Here is an 18,767-nt window from a genome sequence, read left to right as displayed (position 1 = left end):
ATATCAGAAAATTATATTATGCATTTTCCCTTCTTTCGTATATTTCAAAATGATTAAGTAAAATAAACGAGATTGTAGGAAGTAAATCTACTGGCAAATGTCTAAATGGGTATCTTTTTTTTTTAAAGCCTGTTGTGTGTCCTTACTGCTTTCTGTTCACCGAGGAGTTTGCAGTTCTCTCTGGACTCCTCCTCCTGCTGGGCCCTTTTGGCCTCCAGGCTCTCCTTGTCAGCCAGGTCCACCTTCATCTGAGCCTCCAAAACCTTGATGAGACGTTATCGTACAACATGTGAGGACTCTGGTGATGCGGTGCTATAATACAACTCCAAACTGATAGGACTGAGAAGGCATAACTATATTTTTTACATAAACACTGCCGAGCAGAGTTTTCAAAAGCCCAGACGATAGAGGGTTGGCTCACTTTGATTTTGTCCTCATAAAGTTGCTCCTTTTGAACCAGCTGGGTTTCCATTCTCTGAGCTGTTGACTGGGCATCTCTCAGGTTTTCTTCCAGTTCCTAGAACAAATTGCATTCCAAATATTACTGGAGACGTCTAGCATTGTAGACAATACACATCTCCACCACTATTGTTAACACAATCTAGTATACTGGCCAAAATGGATTAACAAAAGACATGACACCACAAGCTACTGAAAACTACGAACTATTGGAACAAATGTTTCAACAATAGTAACAAATACATTAAAATCAAAATGAAGAAACTTGCATTGAAAAGCTGGAAATCCAAAAGACGGCTGCAGCGTTGCCTGCTCATGCTGACACTCGTAGACGTATGTTAAAATCTATGCATGTAACTAGCTAAACTACGGTAAGCAGAAGTGCGTGTGTGTGATGCAGTCTACTATAACTGAATGAGGAGTGTGTTCATTTGGAAGGGCGGGTTACAGAGGACGGATTAGCAAGTCTTATCTGCAGCTATCTCACCAGGATCTTTTCAGCCATCTGCTGGATCTGCTGAGACTTGGTCTGAATGTCATCTTTCAGCTTATTCTCCCGCCGCTCAACCATCTCCAGCCTCTTTACCTGGTTCTCTAGGGTCTTCCTGCCCTCCTGCTTGCACATTAAAAACAATAACATAAGAGCAACCACACAGAAGATGCAATAAATTGATATTCTTGAATCCGTTTGCATGATTTAGTGTCATGTGTTTAATCTGGTACCTCCGTCTCCCGTAGGCGGCGTTTTAAAGTGTCACTGGAGTCAGATTTTCCTCGCAGACGCTCCAGGTCTCGTTCCAGGCGCTCTTTGGCCTGCTGGACATTCTGCAGGAGCTCAGTGGCTTCTGTGCTCGCTTTAACTGCCTGGGGAAGGTAAGGAGGTCAAAGGCTGCGAGTGGATCCCAAGACAAATCTCTTGATACGTTGAGTAAAAGGTACTCTAAACGGTGAAGTAAGCAGTCTGCATACATTGGAGAAAAGGCTAGTCTATCTTTATATATGTAAGCTCTCTCGTAATGTTGTTCAGGAAAATTAACGCAAACAAAAAGGATTCTTCTTTTTTTTTTTTTCTTTTTTTTTTTTAAGGGAAAAAAGAAAAAAAGAACTAGTCTTATTGAAAAAATACTTTAACAATTAAAATAACGTTTCAATATCACAAATTATAATAACTTTAGATTTTTTTTTTTACCTTGGACAGTTTGTCCTGGAGCTCCTGGATTTTTACCTGTTGCTCTAAATTGGTCTTGGGGGGGAAAAAGTACAGGGAGCCAAGTCAAGACATTTAAGGGCTAATACAGTTAGCACAAAAATAAACTGATAAGCCTGATCGGCTACCTTCTCGAGTTTGGAGAGAAGCTCCTCCACGTCAGCTTTGCCCTGCTCTTTAGCCTGCAGAACAATTGGCACATAGCAGAGACAGATCAATACAGATTAATCCTGATGTGTTTTCCAGTGGTCACATCAACAAACAAACACCATGTAAACCGTGAATAAAAAAAGAAGAATCAACTTGACGTTTCACCTCTCATCCAACAGGCTTCTTTTTATTAAACAAATTTAGGTCATCACATTAAATAGCTGGTCCGTGAAACGTGCTCAAATGTTATCTTCAACACATCAATGGAAACACGTGTATTATTTTATAAGCATCTCTACAACAATCATACCTTCTGGATTCTCTGCTGGTATTCCACAGCTTTTCTTTTGAGCTCCTCGCTCGTTTGCCTGGAGTCTCTTAGTTCAGACTCGTAGAGGTCGCTGCGGCGTCGGGCAGCTGAAAGGTCCTCCTCAAGCTGCCTGATGGTCACCTGCATCTCCTCCAGCTGGGCGTGGTACTCCTGAGTTCATAGGCGGCACACGGCGGTCATGATACCAAAATACTACATCATGTTACTAAATTATTAAACTCAGCAATTTTAGACCACCAGCAAAGGACAAACATCTGCTTCAATTTATGAAAATAAAATATCTGTAGGAAAATGTTATCTAATATCTGTCATTTCTTAGTGCATTGATTAATCATTTCCTGTGCATCACGTAATATGGCTCTGAATCGCAATGTAATTTAATTTATGTTGGCTTTGTCTGTAAAAATATTCCTTAACTAATTTATTCAGCTATTTGAATTACAAATGCTAACAACAAAATGTTAATTCAGTTTATTGATCCTTAAGGTGAAGGGAGGAAGGTGGGTGATGATGGGGAATGATCAGAGTCGCCAGCACTTTGCAGGGACGACCTTCATGCTTGGCATCAAGGACAAGGGATTCCTCGGAGGGGAATCCCTGCATTTGTAACAGGGACACCCTGTGAACATGGCAGCAGAATCATAATCTCTATTCTGCTTCAGTTATTCCTTTGAATGACACCGTGGACACGAACTGCAAAAGCAAACCGACAGATTTGGATGCAGGGCAAAGGCACCATTTCCCTTCCACTACACAAGTTTTAGCATAAATACCTTGAAGTGCTTTTTGAAAAACGCTTCAAATGCACCACATCATTACAATAACGAGGGGGAGGGCACTGTTGGAATGAGATTTACATACTTGCTCTTTGATTTCCTGCAGCTTGTTGCTCTGCTCGCGGATGTCATGCAGCAGCTGCATGGCCTTGTCATCTTCTCTTGAGACTTCCACGCGCGCCTCCTCCAAGCTTCGCTTTAGGCTCTGCAAACACACGCGGATGCCGTTCGGTCAAATCAACACTGATTTGTGTGGTCTTGTGGACTTACCCAAGAGCATTATGATGTTAAAAAATGTGGCCGAACCTCCCCCACACACACACACACACACACACACAGTTGCTATTAAGACTCACACTACACTCCGTAATGTAGGTGGCCAGGTCTTGTTCCAGAATGCTCCTCTGAGTCTCGGATGCCTTGAGCTCCACATCCTTCTGGTGGAGCACTGACTCCAGGTCAGTCATTTTACGCTGGAACCTGGAGATCTCCTGTTCCATCTGGATGAAACAGCACAGTCAGTCTCATTGCAACCACGATGAAGTTGGACAATTTAAATCCAGATACTATTTCGATACAAAATTTTTTAATTAACACGATGTCTTACAAAAAAAAAAACATTTTGTCAATGTAATAAAGAATAATATTAATAAAACTATTGTTGTAAGCATTCTGATCAAAACAAGGTTATTCAATATGGAAATAGATCAGCATACGTTTATTCCAGCAGTGGATTTACTGTAGTCCGCTATGGCTTACCCGTCGACTCATTTTGCTTTCTTGTATGAAAATTTAAAAATTACCTTGTGACATTTGTCTTGAGTTTCTTGTAGTTCTCTGCTTTTAAGGTGTAATTTCTTTTGTATGGAGTTGGTCTTAGCAGGAGAATTTAAGCCTGCTGACACTGACCTGAGGACATGTTAAGAAGATGGTCTTCAGTTCTAATCGATCCAAATACAAATAGAACAGCTCAGGTTACATTTAATGCGCACATCAAAATTAAGAGGATGCACCAGTCCGATTCTCTCCAGAATATTTTACTGTGCTTATATAGATATACTGTACATACTGTGTCGGTCTACACAGAGCTGTGGAGTGGCTCGCATTTACTCATTTTTCTTATTTCTGTGGTGATGTCCCATTTTCTTTGCATTCTGGGAATAATTCCATCTTCTTCCGCTATCCGGGGCCGGGTCGCGGGGGCAGCAGCCTAAGCAGGGAAGCCCAGACTTCCCTCTCCCCGGCCACTTCCTCTAGTTCTTCCGGGGGGACCCCGAGGCGTTCCCAGGCCAGCGTAGAGACATAGTCTCTCCAGCGTGTCCTGGGTCTTCCCCGTGGTCTCCTCCCGGTGGGACGTGCCCTGAACACCTCACCAGGGAGGCGTTCAGGAGGCATCCTGAATAGATGCACCTCATCTGGCTCCTCTCAACGCGGAGGAGCAGCGGCTCTACTCCGAGCTCCTCCCGGATGACTGAGCTTCTCACCCGATCTCTAAGGGAGAGCCCAGCCACCCTACGGAGGAAGCTCATTTCAGCCGCTTGTACTCGCGATCTCGTTCTTTGGGTCACTACCCAAAGCTCGTGACCATAGGTGAGGGTAGGAACGAAGATCGACCGGTAAATCGAGAGCTTTGCCTTTCGGCTCAGCTCTCTCTTCACCATGACGGATCTGTGCAGACCCCGCATCACTGCAGACGCTGCACCGATCCGTCTGTCGATCTCTCGCTCCATCCTTCCCTCACTCATGAACAAAACCCCGAGGTATTTGAACTCCTCCACTTGGGGCAGGATCTCCTCCCCGACCTGGAGGGTGCACTCCACCCTTTTCCGACTGAGAACCATGGCCTCGGATTTGGAGGTGCTGATTCTCATCCCGGCCGCTTCACATGCGGCTGCGAACCGATCCAGTGAGAGCTGGAGGGCGTGGCCTGATGAAGCCAACAGGATCACATCGTCTGCAAACAGCAGCAATCCAATCCTGAGGTCACCAAACCGAACCCCCTCAATGCCCTGGCTGCACCTAGAAATTCTGTCCATAAAGGTTATGAACAGACTCGGTGACAAAGGGCAGCCCTGACGGAGTCCAACCCGCACTAGAAATAGGTCCGACTTATTGCCGGCAATGCGGACCAAGCTCTGGCACCGGTCATATAGGGAGCGGACACCCCGTATCAGGGGGTCCGACACCCCGTACTCCCGGAGCACCCCCCACAGGACTCCCCGAGGGACACGGTCGAATGCCTTCTCCAAATCCACAAAACACATGTGGACTGGTTGGGCAAACTCCCATGACCCTCAAGGACCCTGCCGAGGGTGTAGAGCTGGTCCACAGTTCCACGGCCAGGACGAAAACCACATTGCTCCTCCTGAATCCGAGGTTCGACTATCCGGCGGACCCTCCTCTCCAGTACCCCTGAATAGACCTTACCGGGGAGGCTGAGGAGTGTGATCCCTCTGTAGTTGGAACACACCCTCCGGTCCCCCTTCTTATAAAGAGGGACCACCACCCCGGTCTGCCAATCCAGAGGCACTGCCCCCGATGTCCATGCGATGTTGCAGAGTCGTGTCAACCATGACAGCCCTACAACATCCAGAGCCTTAAGGGACTCCGGGCGGATCTCATCCACCCCTGGGGCCTTGCCACCGAGGAGCTTTCTAACTACCTCGGCAACCTCAGTCCCAGAGATGGAGGAGCCCACCCACGAGTCCCCAGGCCCTGCTTCCTCACTGGAAGGCATGTCGGTGGGATTGGGGAGGGAATAATTTGCAGCAAACTTCATTTCATATTTCTCTTGTCCAGAAATAGTGAACCAGTAATCTCTTAAATCAATGAATGAGTTCACAAATACTGCAGAGACTCAGACAGCCACAGGATTAAAAATATTCAGGAAAGGAAGGGATGGCCCTTTCCATTCTCTGCATTGCCAAACATCCCTTTTGCGCAAAAATGCAAACACATACAACTTAGATTTACAGAATGTAAAGAGAGCATGGAGAAAAAAATGAATATGAATTGGCTCAGGCCCCGAGTAAATACAGTAACATCTTTGGCTAAAGGCTTGCCAGTTAGCTGAATCTGTCGCAAATTAAAAATTAATGTTAGACATCAAAATTCATTCAGCTCTCCAGTGCCTCAAGCAGTTTTTTGGGGGGTATTTCATAGAACAGTGCGACAATTTAAACGCATTCAGCTGAAATGTATCGTCTTCAGTTATGGTGTTTCCATTCAGCTGTCCTTTTTTTTTTTGCCAAAGCTGCTGTGAATTTGAAATCCAAGCGAGTATGGAAGACGGATGGATTTCTTCGTCACCGTTTAAGATATTCGCTCCACTCAATTCTTATTAGGTATAAATGAAAATAATACATTTTATATTTTTAGAACACCGAATCTCTCTCTCCACCTTACTGAGGAATGAGGTAGCGGTCTTTTCTTTGTACTGTGGAGGGAAAATAAATGAGAAGCCAGTGCAGGATGCATTATTGAAGAGATTCAAAGGGCGACGAGGGAATCAGGGAAAACACAGAAGATAAAGGCTTCGCATGCACACGCTGAAGACAATGCAAACACACACACACATATAGACACAACACACAAGTGGGGTTGCAAAATGAATGTTCAGTTATTTCCTTTACAGCATTGTGCTTAAAGCCGAAGCTCACTTTCAGCCAGAAACTGCAGGTAAAACAATTCAGCCATTAGAGAAGAAAATATAAAATGACGCACGGCTGCGTAAAGCAGGCACACAAACACAAGCTCAGTCACATTGAATGTCGGGGAATGATGCACAACACACTGTGGCAGGCCAAAATAATAATTCAAACGAGTTAGACCGAATAATAATAATAATGCGTTGGTTTTATACACCGGTAGCGCTTTTTTGGACGCTCAGAGACACTTTACATTGCATTATTCATTCACTCCGTACTTGGTGGTGATCAGCCCTCCTAACCACGGCCGACATTCACACACGCACTACGATCACACAGGCAATGTCGGTGAAGTGTCTTGCCTAAGGACACAACGACAGTGTGTGTGCGAGAGCCAGGGTTCGAACCGCCAACCTCTCGATCATAGGTCTTCAGAAAATTACTTTAAAATTGGGATCATAGCAAAAGTGTAAATGACTGCTCAGCCAGACTGACCATCCAACACAAAATCCAAAAAAATATTGTGTATATTTACCAAAACACAGGCAAATTGTATTACAAGCAGATATTTGTGGAAGATAGAAAAATAAGTCATGAAGCACCATAAAAAAAATATTCTGATGTCAGCTTTTCATATATTTGAGACAAACTGATAGAGGGGGGAAAAAGGAATACAGAATAACGGGAACCCCAAAAACGCATTAGAAATTCATTATGCGTGGCTACGGATTCATTCAGTCCTCTTTCCTTTTTGGGGGGCGTGATGAATATGTAAACACATAAGCATTGCACACACACACACACACACACACACACACACACACACACACACACACACAGATTTGACACATTCTATGAGCTCTGACTTCTTCTAAATGAAATACAGCAAAGAAAATGACTGCCTTTATCAGTTGAACGATGGTTTAACAGAAAAAGGACAGAGACACTAGAAATGGGAGGAAAAAAAACGAGAGATGAGATGGCTAAAGACGGGGGTGTGGATTTGGACCATAGAAATCACAGATCCCATCCCTTTCACCGGTTAATCTGCAAACGCATCTCCTTCCCGTTCTGTCGCTGCTGCCGTCATGATCCGCAGTCTCCAGGACCGTTAACTGGCTGGAGCACTGCCGCGGGGCGACAGCAATGAAACCCACCCTCTTGTGTTATTATCAGAGGTTAAGAAGCCAAACACCATTAGGGACGATCGCAGTCCCAAACCCATTACGCTACACCGCAACAGAGAAAGCACAATAACAGCGGTAAGGGTGGGGGTGCGTCTGAGTCTGGGGTTCCACCTCTCAGCAAACCTCGTTGACACACTCAGCTGCATACCAATCGGCGCCCACGGCAAGAGAATGCCAGCTCACATCCTCTGGCACATCCGTTTGATCCATCCAAGCACTGGATCAACTACATGTGATTCAAAGAGCCCAAACCCAGGACTCAAAAAGGGGACGCGAGCACCAGAGAGCAGGGAAATCCCTTTCCTCCATGTTGCTTGTCTGACGCTGCATATGGCCAATCCTATTCTGGTTGCAACAAGCATAACACTAATGACAGGAACATAACACGAACTGCCTGGAGCACCACATCAGGTCTTCCCATAACAAGGCAGTTAAATGGTAGAACAGCAGCTAATGGTACCATCGGGTCTTTAACCAAATAGGTGTATCAAAGATGTGCCTGCATCTGACAAAAAAGAAAGGTCTTTGAAGAGAGAGAATAAAGCCCGACACCGCAGGGGAAAACAAACAGGTAGCACTTACTCCGCCTTGGCCAATGTTGCCAATGGTCTGCTGAAGAACCAGCCTAGAAAGGGCAGATCCTGGCCCTGGAAGCCCGATGGCAGACCGCCTCGCTCGGCTGCTGAGGCTGGCCGGGAGGCTGCCTGCTCCGGCTCCTCAAAATTAGAGGTGTCATCTTCGGCATGCAGCGCAGGAACAAAAGGCGGGAGAACTGCAGGAGAAAGGATGAGAGGAGGGAGTACGCGAGGAGGAAGGAGAAAAGGAAGCGGTGCGCGACAAAAAAGGATAAATAAAAAAAACACAAGGAGAAAGGGGGGAGAACGCAGGGGAGGAGGAACGGAGCAGAGTGGCTGAAACCTAGAGTGCGGTAAGTCGCGCGTTGATGCACACGCTGCCTCTCTGTCCCTGCACCCCCCCCCCCCCCCCCTCCATCCCTCCCTCTCTCATACACACGCGCTCTCCCTCTCTCTTACTGCAGCAGAGAAAGCTAATCAGCTGGAGCTAAAGCTCTTCATGCCGATAACAAAACAATTCAGTGTTTTTACCACCAGTATTTATGCAAGTACCGGTATACACATCTTCACTTCAACATTTCAAACACTGCCTCGTCTGCTGATAATCAACGATTATCCACATACACACAGTTAAGATTAACATCTGGTGACTAATCATCTATCATTTAAGCCACATTAAGCACTTGTCACCGGCGCAGGCTCAGGGGTGTATCCTCAGGGGTGTGTCCTCAGGGGTGTATCCTCAGGGGTGTATCCTCACCTTGTCTCAGGTTGTTCCAGTCTACGCTGGAGAAGAACGCGTGACAGCGGAGTCCCTGGTAGCCCAGTCGCTCTTTAGCTCCACACAGCAATCCCTGCAGCAGCTCTGCAAACTGCTTACTGGTACGAGGCTCCTCTGGAAACTTAAGGAAGTGCTGGAAGTCAATAATATAGCACAAATGTATTATAAAACCTCTCATATATTCTTTCAGGTATATCAGGCAGCATATTTTATTCGAGTCTGTGATCTATGTACCCGAAAGTTGAGGATGTTGTGGGTCGTCTTGGTTACGGTGCCTTCAGAGAAGGGTGATTTGGCATAGATCATCTCATAGGCGATGACCCCAAGAGACCACCAGTCACACTCCAGCCCATAGGAGCTGTGAGGGCGGCCAGTCATAGATGCCAAGACCTCAGGAGAGAGGAAGTCCTGGGTGCCGACAGGTACCGAGAGAGCTGCCACCTTGAGATGCAACGAAGCCACCGTGTCAAACAATAGAACCGTTAATAGACCGAGCGGACTCCGATCCACTCACTGTTCTGTTAGCCGTCAGCCTGGCAGCTGATCCGAAGTCTGCCAGCTTAACATGACCGGTCCGGTCGATGAGAACATTCTCCGGTTTGACGTCTCTGCGAGTGGACAGTTCAGAGAGGATTTGAGGCTGCTTTCTGCCCGAGCACTGTAACATGGCTGCATTGCTCACGCCCAATTTTCCAGAATAAAGGATTCTGATTTTTAATGGGAAGGTCGCTGGCGGCTAACCTGTGCACATATCCCAGCTGGTGGACGGAGTGAATGGCCTCTACCAGCTCAGCCAAGTAGAACTGAGCCATGGGCTCATCAAACTGATCCTCGTAACGGTTCAGCAGTGACATCAGGTCACCCCCTGGCAAGTACTCCATTGCCTGAAGAAGTATATGTAAGCACTCAGTATCTGTGACCATCACTTAGATTTAAATTATATTTATAAATGCACATGAAAAGGGCCAAAATTTAGATAAAAAAAACAAAGCAACACACGTAGTGCTTGAGCTTATATCAAAGTGCTCATCAGTTTAATCTCAGTGTGGTTCTCCTCATTATAAATTCAGTTCTGCAACACAGCAGGATATTACTGCAGATTTAGCTGTGATACGATGGTGAAAAGGCTGTCTTCAGAAGCTAATAATACCCTAGACATAACTATGAAAGCCTCATATATTCATGATCACAGCTAGAACAAGATATATTTACATTCAAAGCAACATACAACAACAAAAATAACACAATATCCCATAATAATGTCAAACACAAATCAATGTGTTCATCATGTTTGGACCAAGTTCCAGTCACATGAGCTTAAATGCATTAGTCAAGCCGATTTGAGCTCTATGGTGGAGGCTGTGGCAGACAAGAGTCGCTGGCGCATGAATGGACGGTGAGTCTGAATGAAAGGGAGCTTTCTCCAGTGTTACCTAGCAACAGGGAGACCGGGTGCCTCTCTGACACATGGATAGAGATGGATGCTTTGTATTTTGTTCCGTGCTCGGTGAGGGAGCAGGGTAAGACAGACAGGGATTGAAAAGAAAGGGAGAATGGAGATATACATGCGGAGGGCCCGGTGGCAGGTCTAAGAGTCGGTTCAGCGGAAGAAAAACAAAGTGGAGTACACGGTCTGCTTTGCCCTACTCTAAAAGAAAGTCCTGCAAATCACGAAAAAAATAAACAGCCTCCTTGATGATACCATTTGACACTAACCCTAACCCTAAGATAAAACCTGAACACGTGCTTCGTGGCTTTAGAGTCAACGATCAGAAGGACACAAGTATTCTGGGAAATAAGGAGTCAAATGAGATGATAGAGAGACTGATTTACCCTCAAGTACCAATAAAGAAACCTTGACCCTTGGGGTTATTTTTCCAAAGCTGTAATGCACGAAGATTTGGAGAACGTTATCTCAGCTCTAGATGTTGTCCATGTTGTGAAAATATCAGCAAGATCCTGCACACATGATCTCAGATTTCCAATGCTACATTGCCACTGAATGAAACTCTGGCGGCTGTTGCACTGGTGTTAGCCTGCAAGGTAACGCAATAAAACGCTGAGGTTCCTGAAAGCAGAATTTTTTTTATTACTTGTAAATGAGGCCAAGTGTTTCTCCCCACTTCAAAGCATGTCTTCATGCAAGCTGTTCTCTTCACTGCTCACTTCAGAGATCTTCCTGTCGCATCTCGCATTTTCTATTCTGACTGATCCAACTGTTCTATTAATAACATTTTGGAAGCTACAGCTGTGCAAGACACTGCAGTTATTAAACATATATAGATTATACAAAGTAACACTGAGGAGCATAAAGAACATAAACAATATTTCCACTTGAAAATTACTGCCAACTCATGCCACAGCGGACTCTTGCTTGGCATGTTTATTGCCAAAATATACTTTGGCAAGGATAAGCAGACATTTAAAGCATTATTCTTATGAAGAGAATTGTATTTAAAATAGTGAATTGAGTTCATCCTAACAATTAGAGGGTAAAAGCCCACCACGCTTACCAGGTAGACATGTTCTTTATCCTGAAATGCATAAAGAAGCTGTGGTATCCAAGGACTGCCATTTAGAGACAGGATTCTCCGCTCCTCTTCATGAAACACCATCTTGAGGGACATTTAAAAGGTGTTTGTAATCAGTGACACATACACACTAAACATAAGCAACAGCAGTGCTGCACATATTAGCAGTAAAGTAACAGCCACATAGAGTGATCTGCCTAAAACACCGAGCAGCTCGCATCTTCTACAATTCAATGAAGAATGAATGACTTTTGTTTGTTCAGAAAACAAAAAGCAAACTTAACAGGATGCTGACATTGCATCAAGTTATGAGAAGCACCATACATCTGTTATTCATACAGGCTGTTAATTCCTCTGCTCACGTCACAATCTGGAGCTCAAATCATTGTGACTCATATCTGTTGTATTAGTCACAGGTCAGAGTATGCAGCTGGAGTAACGCAGCGAGATATTGGTGCTGTTTTACAAACACAGGATATGGTGTTATTACCCAAAGTGCACTGGACTCTGCACGGCAGGGGCATCCTCATCCCTGAGCCAAACTTGTCTGACTGCATACCGGAATGGGACTGGATGTTACAATCCTTTTCACCTTGCTAAATGGGTAGGGATTATAGTCATCACAGGGCAGGATAGAAGGGGCTAAGGGTTTCATTGGGGTCATCAGGTGGGCACCCTCCATCATAGGTGTTTCACTGAACAGGCCCACGACACCTCAAGAGGGCTCAGCAGCAACACCTGGCGTCCCGGGTGTGCCCCCCTCTGCCTTAACCCCTTCTATACCCCCTGATGTTGTCTCTGTCATTTTGGAGCCCAGCTGTTGTCTCTTCTCCTGATCCAGAGCCACTGGCTTGCTCGTTCAGCAGCACTGGACAGGGCTTTGATGATTTGCCGTTGGGCCTGGCCCCGGATTCCCATGCCCCTGAGGAGACTAGTAGCAGTCCTGCCTACAAAGCCTCTGCAGCCCACTTCTACAGGGAGGACTGTGGTCTTCCAGCCCCGTTGTTCAGCATCCGCTGCCAGCTCAGCATACCGAAGCTTCTTCCGCTCAAAGGCCTCGCCTATATTATCCTCCCATGGCACTGTGAGCTCTATGATGTAAACACTTCGAATTGAGTTAGACCACAACACAAGATCTGGCCTGAGGTTGGTCGTGGCGATCTCCACTGGAAAGCAGAGTCTCTGCTCCAGATCAACAAGGAGCCTCCAGTCCCGTGCTGCTCCCATCTGTCCTACCTCTGATTTTGGAATACATCTCTTTTGTTGTTTCTCCCCTTCACGGACAAAATGTCCTGATGATGTAAGATGGGAGGAAAGGGGGGGCAGGGCATTGACGACCATTCTTCTATTCTCCAGTGCAGCTGCCAGACACTTCAGGACTTGATTGTGCCTCCAGGTGTAACGGCCTTGTGTAAGGCTTGTCTTGCAGCCAACTAGAATGTGCTTCAAGTTTGCTGGAGATGGACAGAGGGGGCATGTAGGATCTTCTCCGTACCATTGGTTGAGGTTCTGTGGTGATGGTAGCACATCATATGTCGCTCGCAGGATGAAGCTGGTTCGATAAGCTTCCATGTCCCACATCTCTCTCCAAGAGAGCTTGCGCTTCTCGACATCTTCCCAACGCATCCATTGACCTTGCTTTCCTTGTGAGACAGCCTTTGCACACCTTGCAGCCTGCTCCTCTCGACGAACCTCCTCAACCACCAGCCCACGTCGCTGAGCTGGAGATGCCTTGCACCAGGATGGTTTACTCTCCTCTAGGCCAATGCCTCCTCTTCCCATTTGCACGTGGCCAACAATATCCCGGTGCTTAAGGGCTGATTTAGCCTGGTGTATAGCTACAGTTGGAGTCCACTTCCTCCCAGTTGCAATTGCAGGAGCGGTTTGAGCTACACAGGGGTCTCGAGAATCTGTCAGCATCATCTCCAGCCTGACTTTGCTGCTCTTGTATTCCTCTGTGAGGCTACATAGAGGAAGCTCCAGGATGCCTCTACCATACAGTGCTATGTTGGTAAGGCACCTGGGAAGCCCAAGCCATTTCCTGGCAAAAGAGCTGATGACCCTCTCCAGCTTCTCAACCTTCGAGCATGGTACCTCATAAATGGTCAGAGGCCACATCAGCCGAGGTATGAGACCAAACTGAAGACACCAAAGCTTCAGCCTGCCAGGGAGCATGGTCCTGTCAATGCTCTGAAGACCGCTGATGGCATCCCGTCTAAGCTGCTCCACTTGAACCATATCCTTAAGGGTTGCATCGTACCAACGCCCGAGGCTCTTGATTGGCTTCTCTAACACAGTTGGTATGGGCTCCTCGCCGATGTTAAAGCGCTGGTCTGATAGCTTCCCTTTCACCACAGATAAGCTCCTGGACTTGCTCGGTTTAAACCTCATCCGGGCCCATTCGATGTTCTCCTGCAACTTCCTCAGCAGCCTTCTTGTGCATGGAATGGTTGAAGTTAGAGTTGTCATATCATCCATGTATGCCCTAATGGGCGGGAGGCGCAAGCCTGGTTTTAGCCGCTCTCCTCCCACCACCCATCGAGATGCACGGATAATGACTTCCATGGCCATGGTGAAGACGAGTGGGGAAATGGTGCATCCTGCCATGATGCCCACCTCCAGATGCTGCCAAGCTGTGGTGTACTCTGCTGTTGACAGGCATATCTGCACATCTCGGAAGTAGGCCCTGACGAGGGCAGTGATAGCATCTGGAACTTGAAAATAGCTAAATGCCGACCATAAGATGTTGTGTGGAACCGAGCCAAAGGCATTGGCCAAATCAAGGAAAACAACATGGAGGTCTCTTCCATCCCTTTTTGCAGCCTGGACTTGGTGCCATATCATGCTCAGGTGCTCCATGCACCCGGGAAAGCCTGGCATCCCCGCTTTCTGCACAGATGTGTCAATAAAGTTGTTCACTTCCAGATAGTTTGTCAGCCTGTGAGCCACTACACTGAAGAAGATTTTACCCTCTACATTCAGGAGACTGATTTGGCGGAACTGGCTAATATCCGTAGAGTCCTTTTCCTTTGGGATCAGGATGCTCCCTGCCCTTCGCCAGGCTGTTGGTATCGTCTGCTTCAGCCATACCAGCCTCATCAGTCGCCATAGGAAACGCAGGACATCTGGTGCATACTTATAGAGTCTGTATGGCACCCCGTTGAGCCCTGGGGAGGATGCTGCTCTTGCTCGGCGTACAGTTCTTTCTACTTCACTCCACTTGGGAGGGCTGACGTCTAGCTGATGTTTTGGAGGATGTAACGGTGGCATGTCATGTGGTAGCGAGACCTGTTCATGTCGGCGGCTGTCGGAGTATATATGTGATAGGTGGGCTTCGAGGTCTTCCCTTGTTGTTTGGAGGCTTCCATTTTTCTCCTTCGTGAACAGACCCTTTACAAACTTGAAAGGGTCTTTGAAGAAGTTAGCTCTTGCCAATTCCTTCTTTCTACGCCTCTTTCTCAGGTTTTCAGCTCTCCTCAGTACTGATAGCCGGTTCTTAATTTCTGCCTGCAGCACGTTTATGCCCTCCTTCTCTTCCTCTGTGGTTTTCCTCCACTGTTTCTTCAGCTGCCTTCTTTCTTTGACCAGTCGAATTATTTCCTGCTGTCTCCTGGATTGAATAGGGATGGATGGTGTTTTCTTCCTTTTGCTTGCAGCTCCGAAGCGTTCAGCTCCGTAGTTGTAAATGAGCTCTCCCATTCTATCCAGTTTCTTCACTGCATTTCCACGAAGCTGCTCCAACAGCAATATGAGGTCTGTGTTGACTGTTTCCCATACCTTTTTATCACAAGATTTTGGCCAGTTAATGGGTGACTTCCGCTCCTGGGTCTTTGTTTCTGTTGCATGATGTTGTACGCTAGGCTCATGGTACTCTGCTGTGCTTGATTCCTCCTCCTCTTGGACAGGGGGATTGATGTCCTGCGGACTGTGGTTTACGTCCTGCCGCTGAACTTCACTTGACTGACTCGACTTGCTTCTTAAGAAGTAGTGGTCGATGCGAGATCCCTGCGCCACTTTCTTCAAACATTTTTTCCTGCCTTGATGTATCTTTAGGCCTGCAGCAGATGTAACCTTCGCCCAGCCACAAATGCAACTCTGGAGCGTTTTTCCTGGAGTAGATGTTGTTTTCTCAGGTAAAGTGCTGATCATCATTTTCCTTGTCGAGTTCGTTCCAGGGTCAATTACCGTGTGGTCTGCCATTGAATCATCTTCCGCCCCCGCTCTCGCAGATTCTAGGGGTATTTTCTTATTTAGATTTTTCGTAGCCAATATTGGGTGGGATATGTGCACTACAGTGCCATACCCCTCCCACCACAGGGAGCTAGCCTGTGGCAGGCCCGGCGGGGTCTTTCCCTCCTGTCTGCAGTCTTTCCAAGCTGTCACAAGGTCTTTCCCTAGTTGCCAGCTGATCTTTCTCAGCAGTCACTGGTTTATCCAGATGATCAGTTTTACAAACACAGGATATGGTGTTATTACCCAAAGTGCACTGGACTCTGCACGGCAGGGGCATCCTCATCCCTGAGCCAAACTTGTCTGACTGCATACCGGAATGGGACTGGATGTTACAATCCTTTTCACCTTGCTAAATGGGTAGGGATTATAGTCATCACAGGGCAGGATAGAAGGGGCTAAAACTGAAACTTTAACCCTGCAGCACCCTCCAGTGGGGTTCGTCAGAGTTTGTAAGGCAACTCGTTGAAGGCAGTTGTGCGTACATGTTGCTTCTACTTATTCAAACTATTTAGTACGGAAGCTTATTGCATTCACTGAAGAACAAAAAAGTTTCGGTTTTCCTGAATTTCTGAATGAATGAGATAAATCATTTCTTTCCTGTTTTTAGAGGTATTTTTTATTTTTTTTAATGTTATTAGAGGTAATATAGTTCTGTTTTTAGAGGTATTTTTTTTTTTTTTTTAATGTTATTAGAGGTAATATAGTTCTGTTTTTAGAGGTAATTTTTTCTGTTTTTACAGGTAATTATTTTTCGGTTTTTAGAGCAAATTCTTTCTTTTCTGCTTTTAGTGGTAATATTTTTCGGTTTTTAGAGGTAATTTTTTCTCGTTTTTTTCTTTAAGTTCTCATAAAAGTTCTCATAAAACCGAAACTTTTTTTCTTTTTGAAGTTATCTCATAAATTCAGGAAAACCACTTTTTGTTTTTCTTCAGTGAATGCAATAAGCTTCCGTAATTTAAAACTAAATATTACAAATTTATCAATCCTAGTTTTCACTCTCAATGGTAATAAAAAAAACCCAACCACTGTTTTCTGACATGTGTTTATAGTCAATGCAAACCCTACAAAATAACTCATGAAATTATTGCTGAGCTTGGCTTCGCCCTTTATACTGGTTGGAAACCAAAACTTTAATATATGTATTTCTACTTAACACAAAGAGGAATCTTACCGTTTTTTGAGAGCGTAAAATGGTCTTCTTCATGACCTTCAGCGCACAGACATCACCAGTGGCCTTCTCCCGGACGACTTGGACTTGAGCGAAGTGCCCGTGGCCCACCACCGCTCGGACTTCAAAGTCATGAACGCTCGGCTGCAGAGTCCGCAGCTCTGCGACAACTTCAGAAACTGTTTTACAAGATAAATGCAAGCAAAAGTATCGTGAGAAGTGAAGTAAAATTACATTTCAGGTGTACAATTGCCAATATACCACAGTTACAAAACCATTTTCTGTTAGAAATATACAATTGCAAGCACATACAGTACTACCATTAGTAAGAGTATTAATTCAATTCTTCTGCAACTGGAATATAAAATAAATTCATGATCTGGATTTAGTTTTTCTTTGTGGGCTGTAGAAACTGTAAAAACTGTGAACAAAGTACCATCGTATTTAAAAACAAACAGCAACTGCAAACAAAAAGCACATATTGAAATCACCTCAATCTAAAAGAAAACCTTCAAAGAATTAAACCCTAGAAATATATAAAAATGTATGCTTACACTTATTGACAAAGTTTGCCACATTATGTATCTGCATCAGGTCTGGGGAAGTGCACTCTTCATAAAGAAGCAGCAGAGCCTCCAGAAACTCTTCCCGACCTAGAGTGCATCCTCCCTGCTGCCCAGACAGGCTGACTCTGCCCTGGAGCCAAAACACAACCACAGCTAATGCAGCTGGTGGTGAACTGTACAAAGTGACTGTAAAGGCGACATCAGTTCGTACCTGAAACACCTGATTGAGTCGAGAGCTGCGGATGGTGACCGGATCCGCAGAAGAGGTTGGCATTTTCAGGTCACCCTGACTCACATATTTGAACTTCAACATGGCTTCTTGACAATAGACACGCTGGATAAATGACACGTTGGGTTAATGTGACAGAGAGAATGTACTGCAGCAGAAAGGCATGAACAATAATGAATTCAGCTTCAGATTCGCTACATTCCCAAGTACGCAGTTACAAATCAAAGACTGAATCAAAGGTCATTTGTGCTTTGAACCTCTTACTTATAGAAAGTTGTTGCTATCTGAGACACAATTATAAACCAATTATAAACCTTGACGTCGCAGTGACTGTTTACGTGACTACTGCGCAGGCGCACGATACAACGCTGATTTTGATATGCATCCTGTGCTGAGTCCTAAAGGTTAAAGTATCAACACAATGTTCCTTTTTGTCCCACAGAGACTGTTACTTGAAATTGTTTTAGTCGATATAGTTTTTATTTATGCGGTTATTTTATATCTGTATTTTTATTAATTTTATTTCATATGTATATATATTTTGGGGCCATGGAATTTCTGTCCAGGGACAACAGATGAAAAATAGCCTTTTGGCTAATTCTGGCACATTGACAGAAATGTTTAATAATGTGCGCTGTCCCTGTTAAATAAACGAATCATTCATTCATTCAAGACGTAGCTTTCAGTCTAACAGTGATACCGGAAGTGGAGCGACTTCAGTTCAAAGAGGAAGAAACAGTGAGCCCCGCTAGCATACTACGCTACAACGCTGATCATTCGGTCAGGTATGAAATTACTCACCTGACGGCCATGAAGTTAACTATAAAATTTTAAATCAACTAAAACATCGACGTACGGCAGCGCACCGGTTTCCTCTCGGTTAACGTTTTTCCGGTTAACATTCAAATTTTGCGCGTTCACGGCGGC

At 45.4% G+C, this 18,767-nt stretch overlaps 1 protein-coding gene across 1 annotated transcript in view; it reads right to left on the bottom strand.

Moving 5' to 3' along the window:
* Positions 1-17,924, bottom strand: part of cita (citron rho-interacting serine/threonine kinase a) — a 33,538-nt gene extending 15,614 nt beyond the window's left edge. The window contains exons 1-19 of the mRNA XM_068742385.1: positions 17,823-17,924; positions 17,600-17,741; positions 17,049-17,224; positions 11,627-11,728; positions 9,855-9,997; positions 9,628-9,721; positions 9,348-9,554; positions 9,093-9,246; positions 8,340-8,529; positions 3,727-3,832; positions 3,280-3,423; positions 3,009-3,128; positions 2,127-2,297; positions 1,795-1,848; positions 1,649-1,702; positions 1,183-1,323; positions 947-1,072; positions 422-517; positions 147-263 (exon numbers count right to left, since the gene is read on the bottom strand). Coding sequence (XP_068598486.1) covers positions 147-263; positions 422-517; positions 947-1,072; positions 1,183-1,323; positions 1,649-1,702; positions 1,795-1,848; positions 2,127-2,297; positions 3,009-3,128; positions 3,280-3,423; positions 3,727-3,832; positions 8,340-8,529; positions 9,093-9,246; positions 9,348-9,554; positions 9,628-9,721; positions 9,855-9,997; positions 11,627-11,728; positions 17,049-17,224; positions 17,600-17,741; positions 17,823-17,924 — 2,439 coding nt within the window. The remainder of the gene's footprint in view (positions 1-146; positions 264-421; positions 518-946; positions 1,073-1,182; positions 1,324-1,648; positions 1,703-1,794; positions 1,849-2,126; positions 2,298-3,008; positions 3,129-3,279; positions 3,424-3,726; positions 3,833-8,339; positions 8,530-9,092; positions 9,247-9,347; positions 9,555-9,627; positions 9,722-9,854; positions 9,998-11,626; positions 11,729-17,048; positions 17,225-17,599; positions 17,742-17,822) is intronic.
* Between the last annotated feature and the right edge of the window lie 843 nt (positions 17,925-18,767).

Source organism: Brachionichthys hirsutus, chromosome 8, assembly GCF_040956055.1.
Source record: "Brachionichthys hirsutus isolate HB-005 chromosome 8, CSIRO-AGI_Bhir_v1, whole genome shotgun sequence".
NCBI classification, from domain to species: domain Eukaryota; kingdom Metazoa; phylum Chordata; class Actinopteri; order Lophiiformes; family Brachionichthyidae; genus Brachionichthys; species Brachionichthys hirsutus.
This window is presented reverse-complemented; position numbering and strand designations above follow the sequence as displayed.